The following is a 27,771-nucleotide window of genomic DNA, read 5'->3' as shown; positions in this document are numbered from 1 at the left end:
AGGCATAGAGTATCAGTGAGAGGTTATAAAAATGTGGAAATGAGCTGGGCAGGGAAAGCTACAACCATCACTACTATCAACAAAACTGAGTATTCAACTCATGAATTTAGGATTGAACAGAGAGTGGAAAATAATGTGGACTTCTTTCAGGCTTTATTTTCCTTATGTTTGGATTTGAGCCTCTCCCAGAAAATAAGACAAAAGAGAGAGGCCATCTTTTGGAGGAAATCAATAGGGTTCAAGAAATTAATCAGGTCCTGCAATATAGAAGTAAATAAATGAGGGAAAAAAAGAGTGTTAGAACTGCAAATGGAGGGAATGAAACTCCATCACAGTGAATGACTTACAACCGAATCTGAATAGAAGGAGCCAAGTTGAAAGGTAATGATGTAGGTTCTATTGCTGATGCAGAGACAAGTATACCAATGAGAAGATCTCCTGGCCTGTAATAGCTCCATGGCTTTCCTCCATCCTGGTTGTCCCAATTCAATGGGCACTTCATTCTCAGCTTCCCAGAGACTGGCTGGGACATCAGCAGCAGCAGAAGCAGGAGGAGGAGGTCCATAATTCATAGGACTGAATCAATCTCCTCCCTGTTTCTAACGAAGAATTGGAGCATCCAATGGCTTTCCTGATTCAAACAGAGACAAACCAAGATTCATCTGGAAGAGAGAGAAAGTACATTCAAGAGGACAGCTCCTGCCTGTCCCATAACTTGAGCCACAAACACCGTAACCTGTGTTATTTATCCTTTCCTAATGCAAGATCCCTTCCATGTTGCTTCAATCTGATGTTTACATCAAAAACAGTCACTGGAGAAGTAAGAGAAGAGATCTCAATGCTGGTATAGTAATAATAACAGTGAGAAGGAACTTCTCCTCTTGGGACCCTGAACTCCTTCCATGTAAGGAAGGGTAGCTGGAGAAAAGCATGTTAGTGAGAAATCACAGATACATCCCTTGGGGCACCCTTCTGTGGTGGCCTTAGTCCTTCCTGCTAACTTTCTACCCTTTAAATCTTGTCCTGAGCAAATGTGTGAAGCAGAGCATCATGCTAAACCAGCGTTTTGTTTATATATTTTGGCATGGTGCATTACGTCAATGTAGCAGTTCTCTTTCCTTGACCTAAGTTAAGGGCATTGTGTGAACTCACCCAGACTTACCATAAACCATCTATGTGATGGCCAATGCAGTATGTTTGCACATAAGACCTCCGGACTTTTCGTCGGGCCCTAAAAACCTATTTTTTTTTTCAGTTAGCCGGGCTGTCCTGATTTTATGGTTGGTTTTAAAATTTGATATGGATTTTAATTGAAATGTTTTAAATTACGGGCCAAACTTATTTAATTATTTTAAACCTATTTTAACTTTTGTGTACAAATGTTTTATCTTGGCTGTTCACCGCCCTGAGTCCGAAAGGAGAAGGGCGGCCTAGAAATCTGAAAAATAAATAAATAAATAAATAAATAAATAAATAAATAAATAAGATTGAAATTTTTTTATGGGATCTGCTTTTGGGTCCATGGCTATCCAGCATGGAAACATTCACAAGACAAGAGATCAGCCTAATGTGTGATCCTCTTTTGTAAAGGAAGGAGAATCTCAGGTTTTGCCCCCAAATTCCTCTTTTCCCAGCCACTGCCTTGTTTTATGGATTATGTCTGGGGTTTCACTTGAACAAGCATTCTTGACTTTTTTTTTTGCTTTCATGAGCATTCTTTTTTTAAAAAAAAAATTGATTTATATGCCGCCCTTCTCCGGAGACTCAGGGCGGCTTACAATGCGCTAAGCAATAGCCTTCATACTTTTGTATATTTATACAAAGTCAGCTTATTGCCCCCACAATCCGGGTCCTCATTTTACCTACCTTAGAAAGGATGGAAGGCTGAGTCGACCTTGAGCCTGGTGAGATTCGAACTTACAGTAATTGCAGGCAGCTGATGTTAATAACAGTGCTTTAGTCTGCTGCGCTACCAGGGCTCCTTGACCATTCTTGCACTCTAGCAGATTATTAGGGATCAAGGCCTGTTTCCTTTCAGATTTGAATTTCTTAATACAAAGATATTAGGGACTGGGGATTTCAGTCTTTCCTTCAATGGCAGACCACTTCCTAAAAACCTTGCCAAGGTCTCTGGCTCAGCTCCTCCTGTGGTCTTTCTGCCAACCTTCACACAATTGGCTGAGGCTGCGAGCCTTGCTGTGCCTAGCTTTGTTCTTACGAGCCCAGCCGTGTGGCTTCCAACTTGCTAAAATTGGGCTGATTTTTACAGCTGGTTGTGTTGCAGAGAGGTGACAAGAAACTCCCAATCTTGACTAGGAAGGATGGGTTTCAAGTCCTCATGGGGTAAACAATTCCACTTCAGCTGCAGCCGTCAGAGCTGAATTGGGACATTTCTCACTGTACACCTATACAATCACTAGGGCGGTAGCCTACTGGCTAAAAATGACCCAGATGGATGCCAGCAGACTCCCTAAAATATGTCTAGAGGAACAGCAGATTTCAAATCCTCCAACCCGGCTGTCAGAAATATTGAACCGATATGGCGTAGGGTTCCCGTTGTGTGACACACTGAACCAAGTTAAACAACAGATTAAAGATATACATGGGCAAATGGACATGGCAACCCTTTCAACGAATCATTCCCTTAAACTGCTGACAGCAGTTAAAACAACTTTCACTCTGGAAAAGTATTTACATTTAGAAATGCCATCAGTGGAGAGACAGTTATTTGTTAAGTTTAGATTCGAACTTCTAGATACCAACGTTAAATTCGGCCGCTATCGGAAAATCCCGTATGACAAAAGAATATGCATATGTGGGGTAAACGACGTGGAGGACACGGCGCATATAATATTCGAATGTAGTCTCTATCAAGAAGTAAGAAAACAATATCTGTCCCCAATTATAAATAAATTTCCCCACTGGAATATAAGCCAAAAATTAGCATTTCTGTTGAGGGCTGACTCTCCTCCCCTGGTAAGAGCAATCACTCGATACCTTAAAAGAATGACGGCAATACGAGCCAGTTATATCAAAAAACATTTTATCGATTGTAAGGAAGATGAGCTCAGTTAGAGAGGAGCTAGCCTATTTGAGTTATCTAGTCTTGGCAACGTAGCTATTGAAATTTGATATTGTAAAATTTTAATGTCATCTATCATATATTTTTAGATTGCTATTTTTGTAACTGTTTTATCTTTTTCCCTTTTTCTTTTCTGTTTTGTTTGAAAAGGCCTTCGGGCTATTCAATAAACTATACTATACTAAAAAAAAAAAAAAGTCCTCATGAAGGTAACTGGGGGAGGGGAATGAATCACAGGCTGGCAAGGCCAGCAAGGATGCTTTGGAAGAGAGGAAGGCAGGCAGAGACACCAACCCAATCCAGTCAGGGCAGCCTTAGGTGTGGTCTGAAACTTCTCTTCTGAGGGAGGGTCCCTCCTCACATGCAGTGGAGCAGTTGAACTGCACTAACCTCAAAGTCAGCACCGTCAATATGTAGCAAAACAAATTCTTTGCTGATTTCCTTGCTTTTCTCTACTCTTCGACTCTATGAAGTCAAAGTTAGTAACTTACAGATTTTGAACCAACCTAGGACTAAGGAGAAATTTCCTGACGGTGAGAACAATTGAACAGTGGAATGACTTGCCTCCAGGAGTTATGGCTCCTTCAACATTAGAGGTTTTTGAGAAGAGATTGGGCAGCCATTTGTCTGAAATGGTAAATGGTAGGGTTTCCTGCTTGAGTAGGGGATAGACTAGAAGACCTCCAAGGTCCCTTTTAACTCTGTTATTCTGTTTCAGGCATGCAGTATATTTAGCAAATTGTTAAAGAAGATAGAGCAGTGATGGCTAACCTTTTTGCCATCACATGCCAGGAGGGGGGGGCGGGGGAGGGTCGCGCACACATGTGCCCATGCGCATGCGTGCACAACCCCCTCCCCCCCCGCTCCTGGCACATGATGGCCTGGTAGGCCCGTTTTTCTTTCTTACCTGGTTCCAGTTCCTCTCTGTGTATCTGGGAAGGGCGAAAACATCCTTTCTCACTCCCTTGGAGGACCTACGGAGGCTGAAAGGGCCCATTTCCCAACTCTCGGTGGGACAGGAAGTGACATTTTTTGCTGTCCCCAGCCTCCAGAACCTCTCTAGGAGTCTCTAGGAGCCTCTCTAGGAGTCTCTGGAGGCTGGGGATAGGAAAAAACGTCACTTCCTGTCCCACCGGGAGTCGGGAAATGGGCCCTTTCAGCCTCTGTAGGGCCTCCAAGGGAGTGGGAAAGGCTGTTTTCTCCCTTCCCAGATACACAGAGAGGATCTGGAGCCAGGTAAGAAAGAAAAACGGGCCTTCCCCACCCCGCCCCCAGGCACTCCAGAGGCAGGAAACAGCCTGTTTCCCTACTTCTGGTGGGCCCAGAAGGCCCGAAAATCAGCTGGCCGGTGTGCGCATGCGCCCCAGAGCTGAGCTGGCATGCCCACTAATATGGCTCCGCGTGCCACCTGTGGCACGCGTGCCATAGGTTCGCCATCATAGAGGTTTGAGGGCAGAGTGAGGAGTTTAGTTTTAGCCTTTTCATGAACTCACTGGGAAACTCACGTTACTGGAATGTGTGTACTATCGATAAGGAAAGATTCTGAATGTGTGTATGTGTGATATATTGTTGGTGATACCAGGTAGAACATTATTTATTTATTTATTTATTTATTTATTTATTTATTTATTTATTTATTTATTTATGTAATTTATTACATAAGTGGGCATAAGGAATGGAGTGGATTCCTGGAACAGGGAGTAGGAATGTGAAGTTCCTGACAAGACCCAGAGCAATATGTACCATATCCACGGATGCAGAGTAAACATGGGGGGAAAAGAGAAGACTGTCATGAACCCAGACCCCCGAAGTTCAAGATGACTCTTGTTGGAGCAGGACACACCCTGAGTCTACTTCCCAGCCTACTCTAACACACCCTGATCACCTGTGTTGAGAGTATAAGTGGGTATTGTGTGAATGAAGCCTAGATGGGCAGCAATACTTACAGCAACCTGAGTAGCTATGTTGGGCACAAGTGATTTGAATAGCCTTGTAGGACATAGTAACCTAGTCACTACACCGAACTGGTCTGGTTCATATCAGCAGAATCCCCCTAGCATGGTCACTTCACCAACGGCTGCATTCACGTGTGTAACTTTTAACCAGGGTTTGTTTTCTGAAGTCGAATCTGTTGACTGACAGGTCAATGAATTACTGGAACCCTGAAGTAGAATAACAGAGTTGGAACGGACCTTGGAAGTCTTCTAGTCCAAACGCTGCTTAGGCGTGACACCCACTTCAGAAAAATGGGGGGGGGTTTGTCAGCACATATTTATTTATTTGTTTGTTTGTTTTTGTTTGTTTGTTTGTTTCATCAAGTATGTATTAGATAGCAGGTATAAGTATAGGCATACATGAATTCGATACAAATTAAAGGGAACATTAGGACAGGGACGGTAGGCACGCTGGTGTGCTTATGCACGCCCCTTACAGACCTCTTAGGAATGGGGTGAGGTCAACAGCAGACAGTCTAAGGTTAAAATTTTGGGGGTTTGGGGAAGAAACCATAGAGTCTGGTAGTGCATTGCAGGCATTGACCACTCTGTTGCTGAAGTCATATTTCCTGCAATCGAGTTTGGAGCAATTTACCTTATGTTTGTATCTATTGTTTGCTCATGTATTGTTGTGGTTGAAGCTAAAGTAGTCATTGACAGGTAGGATAGCATAGCAGATAATTTTATGTACTATGCTTAGATCAGAACGAAGGCGGCATAGTTCTAAATTGTCTAAACCCAAAATTTCAAGCCTGGTGGCATAAGGTATTCTATTGTGGGTAGAGGAATGGAGGCCTCTTCTCGTGAAATATCTCGGAACTCTCTCGATTGTATTAATGTCCGATATGCAGTGCGGGTTCCAGACATATGAGCTGTATTTGAGAATTGGTCTAGCAAATGTTTTGTATGCTCTAGTTAGTAGTACAATATTATCAGAGAAGAAGCTACGCAAGATTAGATGAATAATTTTTAATGCCTTTTTGGCAATGCTGTTACAGTGAGCTCTGGCATTTAGATTGTTTGAGATGAGTAATCCAAGGTCCTTCTTAAAAACAAAGTCTCTTCTTAAAAACTTGCAGTGTTGGAGCATTCACAACCTCTGGAGGCAATTTGTTCCACTGATTAATTGTTTTAACTGTCAGGAAATTTTTCCTTAGTTCTAAGTTGCTTCTCTGCTTCTCTGATTAGTTTCCACCCATTGCTTCTTGTCCTACCCTCAGGTGCTTTGGAGCATAGCTTGACTCCCTCTTCTTTGTGGCAGCCCCTGAGATATTGGAACACTGCTATCATGTCTCCCCTAGTCCTTCTTTTCGCTAAACTAGACATACCCAGTTGCTGCAATGGTTCTTCATATGTTTTAGCCTCCTGTCCCCTAATCATCTTTGTTGCTCTTCTCTGCACACTTTCCAAAGTCTAAACATCTTTTTTACATCGTGGCAACCAAAACTGATTGTAGCATTCCAAGTGTGGCTTTACCAAGGCATTATAAAGTGGTATTAACACTTCACCTGAACTTGATTCTATCCCTCTGTTAATGCAGCCCAGAACTGTGTTGGCTTTTTTGGCAGCTACTGCACAATGCTGGCTCATATCTAAATGACCCTGGGTATTGAAGCATCTTCCTCCAGCATCACTTTCTGGACATGTCCTGACAGGAAGGATAACAACCATTGTAGAAGAATGTCTCCAGGGGTGTATCTGCAACATTTCACAAAAATCCTTTTCTCCAGCTGCCCCTCAGTACGTGGAGCCCTGGAAGAGAACAAATTATCACTCACAGTAATTATCACAATCCCAGACTTTGAGACATCTACTGCTCCTTTTCTAGTGTCTACCTTTGATATAACTTCAGACTGAAGCAACTTGGAATGGATCTTGCATCAGAAAAAGATATAAGCCTCTACTCATGCTGAATGGCTTGCACAAGATTTAGGACACAGGCAGGGGCTGTGCTGCTGAATGTACCCTTCTCTCTTTTCTAGATAAAGCTCAATTTGTTTCTGTTTCAATAAGAAAAGTCACTCGACATTCCATTTTCTGAGAGTGCTTTGAAATCATCTAACTCTTCTTTGGAAACAGGCAATTGATTCAGCTCCATGAATTATGGACCTCTTGCTTCTGCTTTCAATGCTACTGGTGTCCCAGAGAGTCTCTGGGAAGCTTAGAATGAAGTGCCCACTGAATTTGGTGCACTTGGATAGAGAAAGACCATGGAGCTACTACAGGTCAGGAGACCATCTCATTGGTATAGTCACCAGTGCAGTAACACTAAACCAGAAAATGTTGTTTTTCAACCAGCTTCCTTATAATCAGTCTTACTTGTAAGTTATTCAATGTGATGAAATTGTATTTATTCCATCTGCAGTTCTAACACTCTCATTCTTTTCTCCTTATTCTGCTTACTATACTATGTTTCAGGAACAGATTAATTTTGTTGATTGATCAGATTTCCATGGGTTTCCTCTTTTGTCTTATTTAGTGGAAGAGACACAAATACAAAGATGGAGCAGAAAAAAAAATACCCGAAAGATTATTTCCCACATTATTTTCCATTTCATTTCCAATCTAGAATGTATGACTTGAATACTGACTTTTGTTTAAAGTAGTGTTTGTTATAGTTAACCTTGACCAGCTCACTTAAATATTTTTATAACTGCTCATTGAAATTCAATGCCTGATCCTTATAGGAATAGAGGATGACTTGATTTTAGAACAGCTTTCTGGGTCACTTATGAAATATCCTCTTCATTTAAGGATAGTTGTACTTTAAAAAAGGAATTATTTTGAGACTGGGTACTGTGCTGATGAAAATCACTGTTGCTATAAATAATAGACTATTTGTGATTCTTATATGCTTCCCATTTTCTCAACATTTACAAATATTAAATGTTGAATGGGTGACTATCATTTGCCTCTGGTTTTCGATGAATATTAGCTTCAGACTCAATGGTCATGTGTTGATAAAGAGGATAAAATTGGAAAAAAAGGTATTTTATTACTGTTTTTGATAATGCTTGTATTAAGCAAAGCATTTTTTTTCACTAGTGCACCTTATGCTTCCAAAGGAATAGAACGCTTTATTTTCACCATTCAAGAGATCAACAAGAATATTCAGCTCCTATGCAATCTCACACTTGGCTACAATATACATGACAACTATTTGAACACACTTGGCACTTCAGATGTCTTGCTGGACATGCTCTCTACTGGAAAAGCCAATGTTCCCAACTACAGCTGTGGAAGGAAGGACAACATTTTGGCTCTTCTTGATGCAGCTGACAGGGAAATTTCCATCCAGATGTCAACATTAGTAAGCCCCTACAAAGTCCCACAGGTTTGTGTGTGTTTCTCTATATAATAATGTGAGTGGGGTGGTAGTGGGTGCATGATAGATCTATCCATATCTTCTCTATGGAATTCAAGAGCTGCTTTTCACTGTCCATTGTAGGTGTCATGGCTGAAAACTGGGATATACATTAGGCATGTATCAAAACAGTCATATCCTCTCATGATAGTATCTCTATTGTTTGGGGAAGAAATTGCAAAGTATGGAACATGGACTCAAGATTCATAAGGATCTTGAAAGACGTAAGCACTGGGCCCTATCCAATGAAATGCAATTCAGTGGTGAGAAAAGTAAGGTCCTATTCCTAGACAAGAAATACTAAATGCTCAGTTATAGAATACTTGATACCTGGCTGAGGAGTAGCAACTGTGAGACAAATCTAGGTGTCCTACTGGACCATGATTTAAATATGGGACACCAGTATGCTGTAGCTGCAAAAAACAAAACAAAAAAAAAACCCTAACTCTAATAAAAGTAAACTCAAATACTTTGGCCACCTAATGAGAAGGAAGGACTCACTGAAGAAAAGCCTAATGCTGGGAAAGATTGAGGGCAAAAGAAGAATAGGACAACAGAGAACGAGGTGGCTGGATGGAGTCATGGAAGCAGTAGCCGTGAGCTTAAACGGACTCTGGAGGATGGTAGAGGACAGGAAGGCCTGGAGGAATGTTGCCCATGGGGTTGTGATGGGTCAGATATAACTTTGCAACTAACAACAACAACAATAGTAGTAACTGTGAAAAGGATCTTGGAGTTTTAGTGGACAACCAATTAAATGTGAGCAAGCAGTGTGCGGTGGCAGCCAAAAAAGCCAATGCAATCCTAAATTGCATTAACAGAGGGATACAATCAAGAACAAGCGAGGTACTAATACCACTCTATAAAGCCTTAGTAAGACTACACCTAGAATACTGCATCCAGTTTTGGTCACCACACTATAAAAAAGATGTTGAGACTAGAAAAAGTGCAGAGAAGAGAAAGCAAAATGATTAGGAGACTGGAGATTAGGTGTAATCAAGTAATAAGATTTGTGTTTTGATTCTTATTCTTTTTTACTTAATTTGTTTCTCGTCTTCCCTTTTTACCCAAAATATAACACAGCATTCTTCATTGCTTTTCCAGATCAGTCATAGAATTGTTTCAGAGACTCTGAGTGATAAAAGTAAATTTCCTTTTTTTCATCGGATGCTCCTCAAAGAAGGGTTTCAGTATTCAGCAATTGTCCGAGTGCTCCTGCACTTCAGATGGACTTTGATTGGCCTCCTTGCTCCAGACACAGAGGAGGGAGATAATTTCCTGAGGACTTTTCCTCCTTTGCTTCTCAGGAATGGAATTTGTGTCGTTATATCAAAAGAATTCACAATGACTAGATATCCAGCACCCTTCAGGGATTCCAGTTTTTCTCAATGGAAACAAGTCAATGTCTTTGTTCACTTCACAGAACACATTATCGTTTCAAGCACTTTTCATACTTTTCATCTAACACTTGACATTTTGTCAGGACCCATCAGAGAGAAAATCTGGATCACCACAACTTTAGGACACTGTATAATGCATCATCTTGGATATCACAAATACATCCATAGTATTTGGAGCTTTGAATTTCTGCAAAAAACAAGCCCAAAATATGGTGCTTTTGAACCCTTTTCCTTTGTAGACTCCCAGTATGAAGACAAGAATTTTCAGTGTTCTTTTTCAAAGCATGTTTTTTCTGTCAAGGGCCGGAAAAGATGCATCCAAAAAACTCCAGTGGAGACAGAAGATGATTTGAACGGGATGATGATTGAAAACAGTGATTCTGTTTACTTTATCTTTATGACTCTGGCCCACGTCTTGAAGGCTGCATATTCATCCAGATCCTGGAGGAGAAGGAAGGAGACCCAAGAGACACTGGAGGCTCCAAGGCTGCAGCTGTGGCAGGTATGGGGTCCCAACAAGGATCCAACTAAACTAAATTCATCTGGAGAAGGAATTCATTAGAGAAAGAGGGAAATCATATCGACCTCCTTGTGCTACAAAAGGCCAACAGATTTGGCCAATCTAGTTGCTGGGGAGTATAATTTACCAAGGAGCTGGTAGCAGATATATATTTGATATTAAACACTTCTAATTTTAAAGGTGTGATTGCACCTTTAACAATATTCCTCTATTCATAACACCCAGCTCTCATTTAACTTGGTTCCTAATCATCACATAACAAAATCATTTGCTAGTACATAGTCCTCAACCTATGACCACAATTGAGCCCAAAATTCCTGTTGCTAAGTGAAACAATTTTCCCTATGTTATGGCCTCTCTTGCCACAGTTGTTAAGTGAATCACTGCAGTTGTTAAGTTAGTAGCTGGGTTGTTAAGTGAGTCTGGCTTCCCCATTTACTTTGCTTGTCAGGAGACCACAAAAGGGACCCTGGGACACAGCAACTGTCATAAATATGAACCAGTTTCCCCTCATCCAAATTTTGATCACGTGACCCTGGGGATGCTGCAATGGTTGCAAGTGTCAAAACTTGTCATAAATTACTTTTTTTTCAGTGATGTTGTAACTTTGAATGGTCACTAAATGAACTGTTGTAAATACTTATGTTTTGCTAAAATCAAGTTATATCACCATCCATTAATCCTTGTCTGGCCTTCAGATGCCTTGGAAAATAGCTTGACCCCTTCCTCTCTGTGGCAGCTCCTCAAATATTGGGAGACCGCATGTCTACCCTGGTCCTTCTCTTCATTAAACTAGCCATGCCCAGTTCCTGCAACCATTCTTCATATGTTTTAGTCTCCAGTCCCCTAATCATCCTGGTTGCTCTCCTCTGCACTTTTTCAAGAGTTTCAACATCTTTTTTATAGTGTGGTGACCAAAACTGGATGCAGCACTCTAGGTGTGGTCTTACTAGGGCTTTATAGCAATAGCAATAGCGCTTGGATTTATATACCGCTTCATAGTGCTTTACACCCCTGTCTAAGCAGTTTACAGAGTCAGCATATTGCCCCCAACAATCTGGGTCCTCATAGAGTGGTATTAGTACTTCACTTGATTGTATCCCTCTGTTAATGCAATTTAGGATTGCATTGGCTTTTTTGGTTGCTGCTGCACACTGCTAGCTCATATTTAGCTGGTTGTCTACTAAGACTCCAAGATCCCTCTCACAGTTGCTGCTATTAAGCCTGGTTTCACCCAATTTATATGTGTAGTTTTGGTTTTTCTTGCCTAAGGACTTTACTTTTCTCTACATTGAATTTCATTTTCTTAGATAGGGCCCAGTATCCAAGCCACGCTATTGATGATACAAGAGGCAATGACTAAAACACAGGAAGCAATAGCAAATAATCACGAAGAGACAAAAAAGAATAATGAAGAACTCAAATGTGATATGGGAGAAATGAAAGGAGATATTAAAAGAATGGATGACAAAATAGGAAATATCCAGCAAAATATCCAAAAAAATGAACAGAGAATTAAAACAGTGGAGACAAAAATGGAGCAAGTAGACAAAAAAATGGAAAGAATGGAACAGAATTATATGATTGCCAATAGAGACTTAGAAGAATCAATAGTGTTTTTGGAGATGGAGAAAGTGTCCTTCTTTCTAAGATTTCAAAATATTATGGAAAATAAAGAGAAAGACTTAGGGGAGACCATGTCAGAAATATTAGTGGAGGCACTACAGAAAGACAAACAGGACATGAGGAGGGATATCGATGAGGTATACAGAGTTCATACGAATTATGCACGTAGGCACAAATTGCTGAAAGAAGTTCATGTAATATTTACAAAAAAGGCGGTAAAGCATGAAGTATATAAAAGAATGAAGGAGGAATCAATATTATATAAAGGAAAGGAAATAACAACACTAAAACAAATTCCACGATGAGTGAGAGATCAAAGAAGAAATGGTCAATTCCTAACTTCACAATTAAACAAATACAGTGTGATGTTCCTATGGCTGGTACCAGAAGGTATCCTGATTTCCTGGCAGGAGAAAAAATTCAAAATAGATACGTTGGACAAAGCATAAGAATTTTTCGAACACCACTTTGCAATAGAAGAAGAGCAAGAGAGTAGAGAAGAAGTTGAGAGTAGGAGCCAGGAAGAATGCCAAATAGAGGAGAATGAGGGGAAACAAGAAGAAAAGAGAAAACAGGACAAAGAACAGATAGAGACAGAAGGTGCAAGATGAAAAATACAAAGAGAAACAAGAAATACAAGGAGATTAAGAACGACAAATAAATAAGTAAGAAATGGAGGAGAAAATTAAAATGGTCTCAATAAACATAAATGGACTAAATTCATCAGCTAAAAGAACTCAGACACTTACAAAATTACAAAGATTAGATATAGATATTATAAATTTACAGCAAGTACATATTAAGAAACAGCACAGTAAGCTACTAGAATACCCAAGAATAGGTAAACTCTACGTATCATTAGCACACAAAAAAAGAGGAATTGCAGTATATATCAAAGAAAGATTAAAATCAAAACAAATATACACAGACAAGGAGGGAAGTATTCTAATGATTGAGATAGGAACAGAACAAAAACGAATATTATTGGCTTCAACATAAGCATCAAACGATAACCAAAGTAAATTTTACAGAAAGATACATAATAAAATAAGGGAATTAGAATATGAAAATATATGTTTAATTGGAGATTTCAACGCAATTATGGATATTAAAAAAAGATTATAAAAGCAATAAGAAAAATAAGATGAAGAAAAGAACTCTTCCAGATACATTCCATGAAATGCCGCAAGAACTATGTTTACAGGATGCATGGAAAGAAATAAATATGGAAAAGAAACAATACACATTCTATTCAAATCCACATCACTCATGGTCAAGGATTGATATGGTATGGATGACACCAGGGCTCAGAAAAGAAACGGAAGAGATAGAAATAATGACAAACACCTGGGCGGACCACAATCCATTAAGGGTGATATGGAAAGGGTAGAAGAAGAAGAAAGAGATGGATGATGAATAAAGAAATATTAAAAGAGAAAGATTATACACAAATGATTGAAAAGGAAATGAAAATATTTTTAGTATAAATACAAAGGAAGAAACATCGCTCCAAAATTTATGGAATACCGCAAAAGCGTACATACGAGGGCTCACAATTGCATATATGGCAAAAAGAAATAGTTAAAAAAAAAAACAAGAACAAGATAATTTGCAAGAAGAACTTAAAAGACCAGAATTAAATCTACAGAAGGAGCCCCAAAATAATATAATTAAAGAAAAAAGAGACTTAATAAAACATAAGTTAAATTTGGTCACACAAGTTGATATGGCACAAAAAATTAAATTGGCAAAGCAAAATTGCTTCGAACATGCAAACAAATCGGGGCGATGGTTAGCATACAAATTAAAAAAGAGAGAGAGAGAGAGAAAAGAATAATACACCAGCTACAAGATGAGGCGGGAGAGATACATCACAGAAGAGAAAAAAAAAATATAGCATAATTTTTTTTTTACAAAATTTATATTCCCAAGAAAATATACCGGAAGATGATATTAAACAATATCTAGATAGAATGAACTTAGCCAAATTAGAGGAGATACAAAGAGAGACACTAAATGGGACAATTACTATGACGGAACTAATGGAGGCGAGAAAGAAGTAGAAAAACAATAAAACACCAGGCCCAGATGGACTTCTGGTAGAGTTATACAAGGCAATTCAGGAACCACTAGACCAGTGATGGCTAACCTTTTTGCAATTGCATGCCAGGAGTGGGTGGGAGGGGTCGCGTGCATGCGTGCCCACACCCATAATTCTATGCGCCCTGCCCCCGCACATGCACACATGACCACCACCCCCGCTTCCCCCCCACTCCTGGCACACGATGGTATGGTTTCCTCTCTCCCCAGGTTCGAGAGCCTTTCTAGGAGCTTGGGGAGGGTGAAAACGGCCTTCTCCACCACCCCCAGAGGCCCTCTGGAGGCCGGAAATGGCCCGTTTGCCAACTTCTGATCCCACCAGATTGGGGGGTGGGGAAGGTCATTTTTGCCCTCCCCAAACTCCTAGAAAGGCTCTGGAGCCTGGGGAGAGAGAAAAACAGGCCTTCCCCACCACCACCACCCTGAGGCTCTCCGGAGGCAGGAAACAGCCTATTTCTTACTTCCAGTGGGCCCAGAAGGCCCGAAATCAGGTGGCTGAGATCGCATGCCCATCGATATGGCTATGCGTGCCACTTGTGGCACGCATGCCATCAGTTCGCCATCATGGCACTAGACAATGTATTGTTGGAAATTTTCAATGAAGCACTCATGGAAGCAAGAATACCCAACTCTTGGACAGAAGCCCTTATCACCCTCATTCCAAAAGAAGATTCAGACCAACAACAAATTAAAAATTACAGACCTATCTCACTATTGAACGCAGATTATAAAATATTCACATCAATAATTTTGGAAAGATTCAAAAAAGCGATAAATGAGTACATTCACCCAGACCAAAACGGATTTTTACTAAAGAGGTAAATAAAAAACAATATGAGAAGAATAATAGATATATTAGAATATTACGAAGCACATCCACATTAATATTTCTGGATGCCCAAAAAGCTTTTGACAATTTAAATTGGAGATTTATTATTTTACAATTGGAAAACATGAAATTTGGAGAGAAATTTGTAAGGATGGTAGAAGAAATATATTCAATGCAAACGGCAAAATAATAATAAATGGAAACACTACTGAAAAATTTAATATAGCAAAGGGAGTGAGACAAGGGTGCCTCTTATCACCTTTATTATTTATACTAACATTAGAGGTACTGTTAATTAAAATTAGAGATGAACATGAAATAAAAGGCTTGAAAATAAAAAAAAGAAGAGTATAAAGTCCAAACGTTTGCAGATGATTTAGTATTTATTTTAGAGCAACTGATACAAACAGGACCCAAACTAATACAAAAAAATAAAATAAAATACGGTAGAGTAGTGGGACTCAAAATCAATAAATTCAAAACAAAAAACCTCACTAAAAACAGGAAAATGAACTGGAAGATAAAATGGGCATTAAAACAACCAAAAAAGTAAAATATTTAGGAATTTGGCTATCAACTAAATGCTCGTCTATTAAAGACCATAACTATAACAAACTAATATCACAGATAAAGAAAGATTTGGAAATTTGGAAAAAAAAATACAACTCTCATAGGAAGAATAGCATTGATCAAAATGAACATTGTACCACAAATATTGTTTCTTTTCCAAGTAGCGCTCATAAAACTAGGGAAGAATTTCTTCAAAGATTTAAACAAATTAATAGCGAATTACATCTGGCAAGGGAAAAAACTGAGAATTAAAATAAAATCTTTGCAGGACAGTAGAGAAAGAGGAGGCTTCGGGCTCCCAGACTGGGAGACATACTACCAGGTAACAACTTTGGGAACAGATTATCTTGGGAACTTTCATCTTGAAAAATCCATGCTTTTGTGTAATCAACCTTTATTTTCAAGGAGTTTATGAATAATCTCTTTTTTGCTGCTGTTCAATTAATTGGTACCTGCTATAGAATGTTCCTGTCAGATCCCTCCCGTGATGCTGCCATTCTTCAGGGGAAGGGAGGACGCTGGATATATTATTTAGTTTATTACTTTCTTCCGGATACCTTTCACAGCCTGTACACTATTGATTTATAACCTTTATCCTGGCGCCTAGGTGCCCTGAGATTTTCTCACCTTTTGGGGAATGTAAGGGGAGGGAGGGCCATGTGGGTTGTATTGCGTGAAAGCTGGCAGAGGATGACCCTGAGAAAGCATCCTTTTCAAGTTCTCAGGACAGCCGTTACAATAACATCTCCACTCCTGCAAATTGACTGAATCCACATCAGACTGAAAGGAGGGGTTTCTAATTCCTTTATCCTAACTGTATTGCATGAGGGAATTCAGAGTCTGCTTTTCTTTCATCTTGCTATCACTCCAGTTCAATAAAAGGTTCCTTTTGAAATGCTAAAGCTTCAAGAGTTTTTACTTTCTTGGATGAGGAGGAGTTACAGTTCCCTATAATTGATCAAATGTGTTTATTATATTCTCTCAATACTTATTTTTTTCAATATATGATTGACAAATTTTGCTGAACCTTTCTCGTTCACTTATGAACTTAGTGGTAACACTTGTCCTAATTTTTTAAAAATGTTTACATTAAAAAAAAACTGTAGAAGAAAAATTCATACATGAAAATAGCAGGTGGGATAAGAAACCAAGTTTTCTGCTTTTAAGATTCCGGGATGTTTCCATTCTAGTTCCATCCCTTTCTGGAGAAGAATGAGTTCTACAATCTTTCCCACTGGAATCTTTACATGGACCATAATGGAGAAATAGCTGCAGACATGGACATTGAGTTCTTGGTGATTTCGCCTGAGGGGGATTTGATCAAAAGGAAACTGGGGAGTATTGAAAGGCAGAGAATTATTATTAACAAATTTGCTCTTTCATGGATAAATCTGCTCAACAAGGTGGGTCAAATATTGCTGTGTTTTCTCCTTTTTTCTAAAGATTATGACCCATTTCAAGTGGGTTAACTTTAGTCACCGTAGCTGATGACCCTCACTGAGAGTTGAATGTACAGAAGAGAAAATTTAATATTTTGTTAAGTTTTAAACGGATTCAGTCATGTCCAATATTGGATGCTGGGTGATTATTCTTTAGGATGGAGACCATGGATCAAGCAGGTGACAAATATTCAAATGCAGGCATTTGTGTTCCTAATAGCCTCAGGTTCTTTTAATCAATGTCTGCATTAAGGTTTGGACTGAATCAGATGAAATATAGTCATGGCTGGTTAGAGGTTCTGTTGATCCATGTGAGAAATAAGCCTCACCTTGTCCAGGTGGAGGAATGTCTCTCTTGAAAGGTCACTGAAGTTCTATAATCTTTTCAAGCAGCCCAAACCTGGCCAGAGTTACCCATATCTCTCTTTCACCAGGATAAGCAATAGGCCTTCTGCTCCTCTGAAGAAGCTCCAAAGAAGTTCATGTTTCACATGAAACCTTGTAGGCTGTTTTGATGTGAGATAATGCCCATAACCCGGAAAACTGAAGTATCGAAACAAGACTTTGATTCAAAGAAAAGCCCTCCCTCATTTTGGAAATAACATGGGAGAATTTGAAAGGAAATGCTACTTAGATTTGGGTTTTGGCTTGTAAGAGGGTAATTCATCTGAAAAACCTAGAATGCATTTTTTGCTAGCTAAGTTCCTCTGAGCCAAAAGGAGGATCCAAATTTAACTAATAAGAAATGCAGACTTCTCTTCTTTCCATGCAAGTTGGTGTCCTCTAATTGTAGTAGAAAAAGACCCAGATACAGAGCTGGACACAAGTCTCCTACTCTTCTCCCGCTTGCTGAAGATGAAAAGATCCCTTCTTGAGGGACAAGTTCTCATGACCTCTCCTGCATCTCATCTCACCCCAGTTCTAGAAACTAGGCAGTCAGTTTTAGTCTTGGTTGAGAGCCCTGTGAATTGAGGAAAGAAACACACAAATAAAGAAAGCCCTAATTTTTAAGGATTTCTTTTGCTTTGCATCTTAATTGGGAGATGGTTTAATAAATTAATAAATCTTTTACAATAATCTATTTTCCAAAATTTCATATAAGATCATCAGATTGTACTTTAAAATCACAGTTATGTGAAGAATGGAGAAATGTATGTTAACAAGGCTAAGAGAAGAAACCAAACTGGTTGTCACTTAAGGCTGAAATATTTTCAATTCCATCCCTCCAATCTTTCTCAAGTAAAAAAATCCTTTATTTCAATGTTAGAGGCCAAAAGCAAAGGGGAGTGAATAAATAAACTATCTGTTAGTGTTTATCTCTCTCCTAAATCTGTTTGGAATGTGTCAAAGATTTCACATTTATCTAAGTGAAGCCCAGGAACTATTTGGCTAATGTTAATCTTTTCATCCATTTTTATGCATGCTTCATCCCAATATATTTTCTTTGCTGTTTCTTCTTCTTCTGCTTAGTCTCTGCCTCAGTCCCAATGTGTGGAAAGTTGTCATCCTGGGTTTGTCAAGAGGAAGCGGGAAGGAGAGCCTGCTTGCTGCTACGACTGTATTCTTTGTCCGGAGGGGACCATCTCCATCCATGAAGGTGGGGGACACCAAGGAAAAGGGCAGGACTTCTTGAAGTGGATTCACCAGAAACACTTTCATACAAATACAAGTTAAAAGATAGATTGAAGCTCAATTGTTTTTTGTTTTTGCCAACAGTTTGTCAGTTCAATTCTCACTGGCTGAAGGTTGACTCAGTCTTCCATCCTTCAGAGATCAGTAAAAGGAGGACCCAGATTGTTGGGGGCAACAGGCTGACTCTGTAAACCACTTAGACAGGGCTGTAAAGCACATAAAGTGGTATATAAGTCTATGCGATATTGCTATTATCTTCAAATTGTACAATTCCTTATCTAGAGGAATAACAGAAAACCTTGAGGGAAGGCCTAGGAAGAGATAGGAGGGTGTAGCAGATTAGACAAGCTTTTCTACAGCCAGGAAAAAAAATCTTTTCTGCTTTTTAGTTTGGATTCCAGAATATTCGCAGAACTAATTTTGTTTCCCTAGCTAATTCAATTTCAGAAGATAGGCATCCAGCGTCAAGTATATTAAGAAGTGCCATCTGGAAGGATCGAGGAAATGAATCTAGAAAGATTACTTGACTTTTAATATTGTAGGTTCTGCAAATTACACAAGAAATCATTCAGGTTCCAGGACCTGTTCTATTTTCATAAAATATAAAAATATAGCTTTTTTTGAAAATGATATTCTTCTTACCTTCTCTCTGTAGAGATTTTAAGAAAATGCTGCTGGTAACAATTTTTTGTCCCAGGAAAGTATTTCTTGAAAGGTGAAAGTACAGAATATTTTTTTAAAAGGTTGCTTTTTTGTTTTATTCAGATACAGAAAAATGCACCAAGTGTCCAGATGAAAAATATCCAAATGAGGAGAGAATCCAATGTATCCCCAAATTTATAACCTTCCTTTCTTATGAGGAACTTCTGGGAATCATTCTGGTCTCTTTTGCCCTATTCTTGTTCTTAGCCACAGGTCTTGTTTTAATTGTATTCATTAAACATCTAGAAACTCCCATTGTGAAAGCCAACAACCGAGACCTCTCTTACATCCTCCTGGTCTCCCTCCTGCTTTGCTTCCTGTGTCCTTTCCTCTTCATTGGTCAACCAAGGAAAGCCACCTGCCTTCTCCGACAAACAGTTTTCAGCATCACCTTCTCAGTTGCTGTTTCTTCTCTCTTGGCCAAAACCATCACAGTGGTGCTGGCTTTCCTGGCCACAAAACCAGGAAACCGAGTGAAGAGATGGTTGGGGAAGAGCTTGGCCAACTCCATCATCCTTTCTTGTTCTAGTGTCCAAATTGCGATCTGCTCCGTCTGGTTGGGAATTTCTCCTCCATTCTGTGACTCAGACTTTCACTCCCAGCCTGGAGAGATCATCCTGCAATGCAATGAAGGCTCTGTTTTCATGTTCTACATCATCCTCAGCTACATGGGCTTCCTGGCTGCCATTTGCTTCACGGTGGCTTTCCTGGCCAGGAATCTCCCTGGGGCCTTCAATGAAGCCAAGCTGATCACCTTCAGCATGCTGGTCTTCTGCAATGTCTGGGTCTCCTTCCTGCCCACCTACCTGAGCACCAAAGGGAAATATATGGTGGCTGTGCAGGTCTTCTCCATCTTGGCCTCCAGTGCTGGTCTGCTGGGCTGCATCTTCATCCCCAAGTGCTACATTATCATTCTGAGGCCAGACTTGAATACAAAGGAACATCTTACGACCAGAAGAAATGTATGAATGTGAGTTAGGGGAATTTCCACTCTCAACACATTCAAACAGGTCTGGGGCAACAATTTTGAGCTGTAATGATCAAAGGCAATTGGAAGATAGTGTCCTCCATCCTTATCCAGTATAATTGCAAGATGTGGATAATCTGGGTTATCCATCTGGTCAAATTATGTAGAAATAAAATAAAAGGGGAGCTGAAATATAATCGTATAAGAGTTTTACAAAACAATTCCTAAAGAATTGAGAGTATCTATATTTAAGTATTCCATAAATGTGGAGTAAGGGAGGGAGGCGGGATTGGGCATAAAAACTCCTTACTAAATTGCAACAATTCATCCATCTCATTCTTCTGATGACATTCCAGAGTTATTTGGAACATTCCAGAGTTATTTGGAAGGGATTTTGGAGGTCTTCTAGTCCAACCCCTTGATCAGACAGTAAACTATACCATTTCAGACAAATGGCTGTCCAATCTCTTTTTAAAAACCTCCTCCCACAACTTCTGGAGGCAAGTTGTTCCATTGATTATTATTCTATCAGGAAATTTCTCCATAGTTCTAGGTTGCTTCTCTTCTTGATTAGTTTCCATCTGTTGCTTCTTGTCCTGCCTTCTGGTGCTTTGGAGAATGGATTGACTCCCTCTTCTTTGGGGCAGCCCCTGAGCTATTGGAACACTGCTATCATGTCACCCCTGGTCCTTCTTTTCATCAAACTAGACATATCCAATTCCAGCAACCATTCTTTATATGTTTTAGCCTCCAGTCCCCTAATCATCATTGTTTGTTTATTTATTTATTTATTTATTTATTTATTTATTTATTTATTTATTTATTTAGAATTTGTATACCGCCCTTCTCCCTGAGGACTCAGGGCGGTGAACAGCCAAGTAAAAACATCAAATACAGATATTAAAATACAATTAAAAATATATATAAATTTGGCCCCATTAATTAAAAACAATAAACAAAACAATTAAAACACTTAAAAAATTAGGCCAGCCCGGCTTGCTGGAAAAGGAAGGTTTTAAGGGCTCGGCGGAAGGCACTGAGGTCTTGGATTCTCCTTATCTCTGGGGGCAATTGATTCCAGAGGGTAGGTGCCCCCACAGAGAAGGCCCTCCCCCTGGGGGTCACCAGCCTGCACTGTTTGGCTGATGGCACCCCGAGGAGGCCCTCTCTGCGGGAGCGCACGGGTTGATGGGAGGTCGTCGGTGGCAGCAGGCGGTCTCGAAGATAGCTAGGCCCTATGCCATGGAGCGCTTTAAAGGTGATAACCAACACCTTGAAGCGCACCCGGAAGACCACCGGGAGCCAGTGCAGCTCACGCAGGAGCGGTGTTACATGGGAGTGCCATGCTGCTCCCGTCACTACCCGCGCTGCTGCGTTCTGGACCAGTTGGAGCCTCCGGGTGCTCTTCAAGGGGAGCCCCATTTAGAGAGCGTTGCAGTAGTCAAGGCGAGAGGTGACGAGGGCATGAGTGACTGTGCACAGGGAATCCTGATCAAGAAAGGGCCGCAACTGGCGAATCAGGCGAACCTGACAAAAGGTCCCCCTGGTTACAGCCGTCAGATGTTTCTCCAAGGACAGCTGCATATCCAGGAGGACTCCCAGATTGCGAGCCCTCTCTGTGGGGGCCAACGACTCGCCCCCAATAGTCAGTGATGGAGTCAACTGACTATATCGGGATGCCGGGAGCCACAGCCACTCAGTCTTGGAAGGGTTGAGCTTGAGCCTGTTCCTCCCCATCCAGATCTGCACAGCCTCCAGGCACTGGGACATCACTTCAAGGGCATCGTTGGGGTGGCCTGGGGTGGAGATGTACAGCTGGGTGTCATCAGCGTACTGGTGGTATCTCACCCCAAAGCCACGGATGATCTCACCCAGCGGCTTCACATAAATGTTGAACAGGAGGGGCGAGAGGACCGACCCCTGAGGCACTCCACATATAAGAGGCCTCGAGGTCGACCTCTGCCCCCCTGCCAACACGAACTGTGACCGGTCGGAGAGAAAGGAGGAGAACCACCGTAACACGGTGCCCCCCATCCCCAACTCTTCCAACCGGTGCAGCATGATACCATGGTCGATGGTATCAAAAGTCGCTGAGAGATCTAACAGGACCAGAACAGAGGAGCAGCCCCTGTCTTGAGCCCTCCAGAGATCATCAACCAACGCGACCAATGCCGTTTCCATGCTGTGCCCGGGCCTGAAACCCGACTGGAACAGATCTAGATAAGATGTTTCCTCAAGGAATTGCAGAAACTGTCACGCGACCACACTCTCAACAACCTTCGCCAAGAAGCGAAGGTTGGAGACAGGATGGTAGTTGGCCAATATTGCCGGATCCAGGGACGGCTTCTTGAGGAGAGGCCTCACCACCGCCTCTTTCAAAGCGGTTGTTGCTCTTCTCTGCCTTTTTTCTAGAGTCTCAACATTTTTTTTACATCATGGTGACCAAAACTGGATGCAGAATTCCAGGTGTGGTCTTACCAAGGCACTGAGAGATAGAGATGGATCCTGACCTGATTCAGAAGACCTTTCCTTAATTTTTGGAAATGGATCTTTGTAAGGAAATCCCATTCAAAGAAGGAATTCCTCCTGAAATTATCACATAGTTTCTCAAATTTAGCAGAAATATGTTTGGTTGGGTGGATTTCCCTTCATGGCTTTATCATGGTTGTATCTTTCTTGCAGCCAAAAAGTTCCAGCCTTCCTCATCCCTTCTTGGACCTGGATAAAGATGTAACATTAAAGGACTGGGTCACAATCTGCACTTTTAACCAATGTGGAGAAAGCCAGACTTTGCTGATGCATCTGCAGAAACACATAGTAATATGGTGAAGATTTTTACAGTGTCTTGTGTTATTCTGTTGTTTTGGAGAGAAACATGTATATGTCAACCATATTCATGTGCCGATTTTCTTCAAACCATGTATGTGATTAACTAGTTTTCAAAGATTGATGTTAAATGCCTTTTTCTTATTTTTTTAACTGTAATTGTTTATTTTTAAATTTGTTTTTCTTCTCTGTGTTCTCCTTTGAATGATGTATTTTGTTGACAGCTTGTTGTGGCTCGTCAGCGGCCTGTGCAGCTAGTAGCTGATTCCGACAGTGAGGAGGCTGGTGTGGTGTTGCGCCAGCAGCCTGTGCAGCTGGCACTCGAGTCAGACAATGAGGAGGCTGGAGAAGATGTGGTGCCAGAGGCGGGGATTCAGCCAGGGCCTTCAGAACTTCCAGAAACTCCCATAAGTGAAGAGGAAGAAGAGGAAGAGCCTCTTCTTGATGCACGAGCACGCAGAGCTGTTAAAAGGCAGGAGTGGCTCCTCAGGAGGAGGTCTCCTTGAGAGTAAGGCTTGGGGCTAATTGGCCACTCCCTTAGCCTATTTAAGGAAGAACGCCGACTGAAGCAATTTGCAGGGAACAACTTTGTTCACATACCTTCGTGTCTTGTCTTGCCTTGCTTATCTTATCAGCTTCCTGCAAATTGCTTCTGGGCATTCTGCCAACTACAATAAGCTTTCAGTTATTATTCTTTGTGGCTGTTAATGTAGTTAATTAACAGCCATTATTGAAAAAGACTGATTTAATTTAGTAAACTAAGGTTTGAACAGACTTTGTGTGTGCTGTGTTCTTTGGGGTCCGTAGCTGGGGCAGAACACAGCTGGTCTAAGTGTAAATATAGCTGAGCTAATCTTTAATTTACAACCTTGGATGGAACAGTGGATTGAATTCAATTCCTGCATGTCTCTTTCACATCTGTGGCTCTAGAAATAATAATATTTTTTGCTTTATTGTATCCCTGGACTTTTTCTTACTTAAGCAGCATACCAATTTTGAGTGCATGGATTGACAAATGTTTACAAAAAATAGGAGAGGAAAAAGCAATAATATTTAGGAAATGTTAAGTAGTCTAAACTGTCAAAAAAAGATATCAATAAATACCTCCCAATATTCTTCACAGCTGTTATAAATACAATTATATTTTAATGTCTCTCTTCCTAAGGTTACATTGTGACTCTTTTTATCTATACTTTCCTCCATATGAAAACTGTAAATCACAACTTCATTTTTACACAAAAAATCCATAATGGGTTTCCAGTCACCAATACATATAGATGTTGCCCTTTCTCTGTTCAAAGTAGGCAGTTTGTCCAGCTCAGAAATTTCTGTCAATTTCACAAGCCCTTCATCCCTGGTGGGTAGTTCTATTGTGGTAATTCTCACCATAATAATCACATATTAAAACAATATTCCTTGGCATTTTCCTAACTGATCATCCATCAATCCTCAAATAAAATATTGAATATTTCTTTAAAATCATCTGTATTTGAAAACATTTTTACCCATTTTTCTTCTCTCAAGGTCTTGAATTTTTCCTTCATTTTTAAAATATATTTTTAAAAATATTATTTTATTTTTCCCTACTCTGGGCTACATCTGAGCAGAGTTTCCTAAAGAGAGAAGATTCTGCCTTCAACTCCTCCAGTTCTGAGGGAAGGCAAAAGCCATGCCCCTCTCTCTCCTCAGTGGCTGCCTCTCATCCTGGCCGGTCCCTGTCATCATGGCATCCAGCAGTAGCCAATCAAACAAGAGGGGAAGAGACAATGGTTGCCTGGGAACTCAGCCACCAATCAGCCCCATGAAGAAGAGGTTGAACAAAGAAAGGGAAAAGAAGGAGAGTTTCAAAAAAGGATACAATTAAAAAGCTTTCAGTGTGAAGAGAAAGAGGCAAAAACTCCCAGAACTGCAGAGGGAGGGGAGGCTGAAGTCCTGAAAGGGTTTTCCCTTCCCCACCTAGAAATAGCTGCCCTCAGCGGTGAATTCTACTTACCTTTACTACTGGTTCGCAACGCATGTGCAGATCGCTTCTGATGACGTCAGGGTCAGTGGGCGGAGCCTCCCGCCGGTTTTACTACTGGTTCTATAGAACTGGTCCAAACTGGGGGCAACCCACCATTGGCTGCCCAGGAGAGCCCAGCCGGAGGGTCTTCAGGGGCCATGAGGGATCCCCAGGATTCCCCTTCCTCAGAGCCCCTGAGGGTCCCTCCAGGTAGACCCCCCATTGCCTTCTCCTCCTGAGCAATGCCGGATTCCCCTGGCAAAGGCCCTGCGTGGCTTCCCCCAGACAGGAGCCTTTCCTGGAAACACACAACGACAAACCAGAGCTTCAGAAGGACTTTCAATTTTCCTTCCCACTAAAGATCATGGCTGCCTGTCTTCCTTCACATCAAAGTGTGCCACCCTGGGGAAAATAAGAGCTGAATGCAAATGGAGCCATGTTTTTACCTACTGGGGTCACCCACCATCAAAGAGAGCCCCTCCTTTTTCCATATCCTTTCCCCAAATGTGAGCTCTTTCTTCAGGGGGTGGAGGCCCCTCCTTGTCTCTTTTGTCCCATCACCAAGCCCCTCTTTATGGTATAGAAGTGTTGGGGGGGAGGGTTTTCCTGTGTCCTTCCAGATGTGGTTTGGTAACATCTTCCCCTCTGGCTGGAAACCTCTCCTCCTTCCATAATGGCCCAAATGGACCCTGCAGTGCCTGGGCCTGATCCCCATTGCCTCCTGGAAGTGGCCACCATTTTCAATATCCTGACAAGTCCTTGTAGAAATGGCAGCTGCTTTTGAAGCTTTCAACCCTGACCATCAGGCTGTTGGGAGACTGCAACCCCCCCCCCCCCAAAAAAAACCCACATTTCTTCAATAAAGAACACACAAAAAAAACCTGGGGGAGATAAATTTGTTCATCTTCAAATTTGTACCCCACCCCCCAAATTTAGATGCTAAAACTAAATTCCCTACCTCTGCCCTCCAATCTCTATCCTTTTTAACAATTTGGTACATATATTGCATGCTAGAAACAGAATAACAATAGCAGAGTTGAAGGGACCTTTGAGGTCTTCTAGTCTAACCCCCTGCTCAAGCAGGAAACCCTACCATTTACCATTTCAGACAAATTTGTTGTCCAGTCTCTTAAAAACTTCCAGTATTGGGACATCCACAACTTCTGGAGACAAGTCGTTCTACTGATTAATTCTTCTAAGTGCCAGGAAATTTCTCCTTAGTTCTAGGCTGGATCAAAATCTGTAAGTTATTTTGACTGCGAAGACTCAAAGAATAGAGAAAAGCAAGGGAGCAAGTGTTGGAAGAAATGTCCATCTGGGTTCAGTTCCAAGTGGGGAGAGAGAGGCACTGGAAACATGGGGGCTGCCTGGAAGGATGGTTTAATGGTGAAATGGACCACATGGGTTTGAAGTCCTGGGTAGCTGACCACATGGAGTGGAGAGTGAGAGTTATTTATACCCTCTCTTGGGCTTTGAACTTGAGCTTCCTGTTCCTGTGGCAAGGGCATGTATCAGTTGATTGCTGTAGGGGTCATGTGCAACTCCTAGGAGTTTGTCTGAGATAAGTTTGGTTGAACCTTGCTGGGTGATGTAATGACAGGGCTTGGCAGTGCCATGTGGTGAGCTCTGCTGATAGATAATCCTATCATGTCCTGGAGGGTCATGTCTTAAACCCATCACCCTGGAGTTGGAGGCCTTTTGTTTTGTAGATTAAGACTGGCCCAGTCTTAAAGTGCACCAAATATCTGCTGGGGGCAGGGAGGGCTCTTTGCCTTTAAAAACCTGTTTCTCCTTTTCTCATACAGGGAAATATAATATTCTGCCTTTTCAATATTTCCTAAAATATTTCATTCTTCTAAGAGGGGTGGGTGCTAACTTTCTCCACAAAAAAAGAAAAAGTTTCTTCTGTGTCAACAATGCTGACTTTGAGGTCAGTACAGTTCAACTGCCCCACTGCATGTGAGGAGGGTCCCTCCCTCCAAAGAGAAGTTTCAGACCACACCCAAGCCTTCCCCAACTGGATTGTCTGCCTTCCTCTCTTCCAGTGTGGCCTCCTTGCCCTTGTCAGGAAGGCCCACAGACCTCCTGTAGCCTCCCTGTTACTCCTGGCTCTCCAGGAACGTTGCTTCATTGTTCCCACACCCCAGTTACCTTCATAAGGGCTTGAAACCCATTCTTCTAGTCAGGATTGGGAGTTTTGTTTCACCTCTCTGCACCACAAGTAGTTGCAACAATCAGCCCAATTTTAGCAAGTTGGAGGCCACATGGCTGGGCTTGCAAGAATGAAGTCAGGCACAGCAAGGTTCATAGCCTCAGCCAACTGTGCGAAGGTATTCAGAAAAGCCACAAGTGGAGCTGAGCCAGAGACCTTGGCAAGATTTTTAGGAAGTGGTTTGCCATTGAAGGAACGGCTGAAAGCCCCGTTTTCTTAATATATTATTAAGAAACTGCAATCTTAAAGCAGACAGGCCTTGACCCTTAGTAAGCTGTTAGCATACAAGAATGGTCAAGAATACTTAAGAAAGCAAAAATGTCGGCTGGCGACCCCTAGGGGGAGAGCCTTCTCTGTGGGGGCACCTACCGTCTGGAATGAGCTCCCCCCAGAGATACGGAGGATCCCGGATCTGCGCACCTTCCGCCGCGCTGTGAAGACTCTTTTATTCCATCAAGCAGGCTTGGCCTAATCTCCTCCCTCTTTTAATATATAAATTTTAAATC

The 27,771-nt window shown here is 41.2% G+C and overlaps 2 protein-coding genes across 2 annotated transcripts in view; one reads left to right on the top strand and one right to left on the bottom strand.

The window, feature by feature from the left end:
* LOC139309804 (vomeronasal type-2 receptor 26-like) overlaps window positions 1–27,771 on the bottom strand; it is a 79,007-nt gene that overhangs the window by 17,742 nt on the left and 33,494 nt on the right. The gene's annotated exons all lie outside the window — the stretch shown is intronic.
* LOC139313431 (vomeronasal type-2 receptor 26-like) lies at window positions 9,608–20,226 on the top strand. The gene is made up of 4 exons (XM_070939043.1): window positions 9,608–10,342; window positions 16,676–16,888; window positions 18,395–18,521; window positions 19,322–20,226. The coding sequence occupies exons 1-4, from the start codon at window positions 9,608–9,610 to the stop codon at window positions 20,224–20,226; spliced, it is 1,980 nt and encodes a 659-aa protein (XP_070795144.1).

This window comes from Pituophis catenifer, unplaced genomic scaffold (assembly GCF_029215685.1).
Source record: "Pituophis catenifer annectens isolate HBS135680 unplaced genomic scaffold, rPitCat1.0.hap2 SCAF_2, whole genome shotgun sequence".
Lineage (NCBI taxonomy): Eukaryota > Metazoa > Chordata > Lepidosauria > Squamata > Colubridae > Pituophis > Pituophis catenifer.
The sequence above is the reverse complement of the archived record's forward strand: the minus strand, read 5'-3'. Positions and strand labels throughout refer to the sequence as shown.

Coding starts and splice junctions, on each gene's coding strand:
- LOC139313431 (XM_070939043.1), top strand. CDS start 9,608: ATGCTCCTCAAAGAAGGGTTTCAGTATTCAGCAATTGTCCGAGTGCTC. Junction 16,889..18,394: donor GGATAAATCTGCTCAACAAG/GTGGGTCAAATA, acceptor TCTTCTGCTTAG/TCTCTGCCTCAGTCCCAATG. Junction 18,522..19,321: donor GACCATCTCCATCCATGAAG/GTGGGGGACACC, acceptor TGTTTTATTCAG/ATACAGAAAAATGCACCAAG.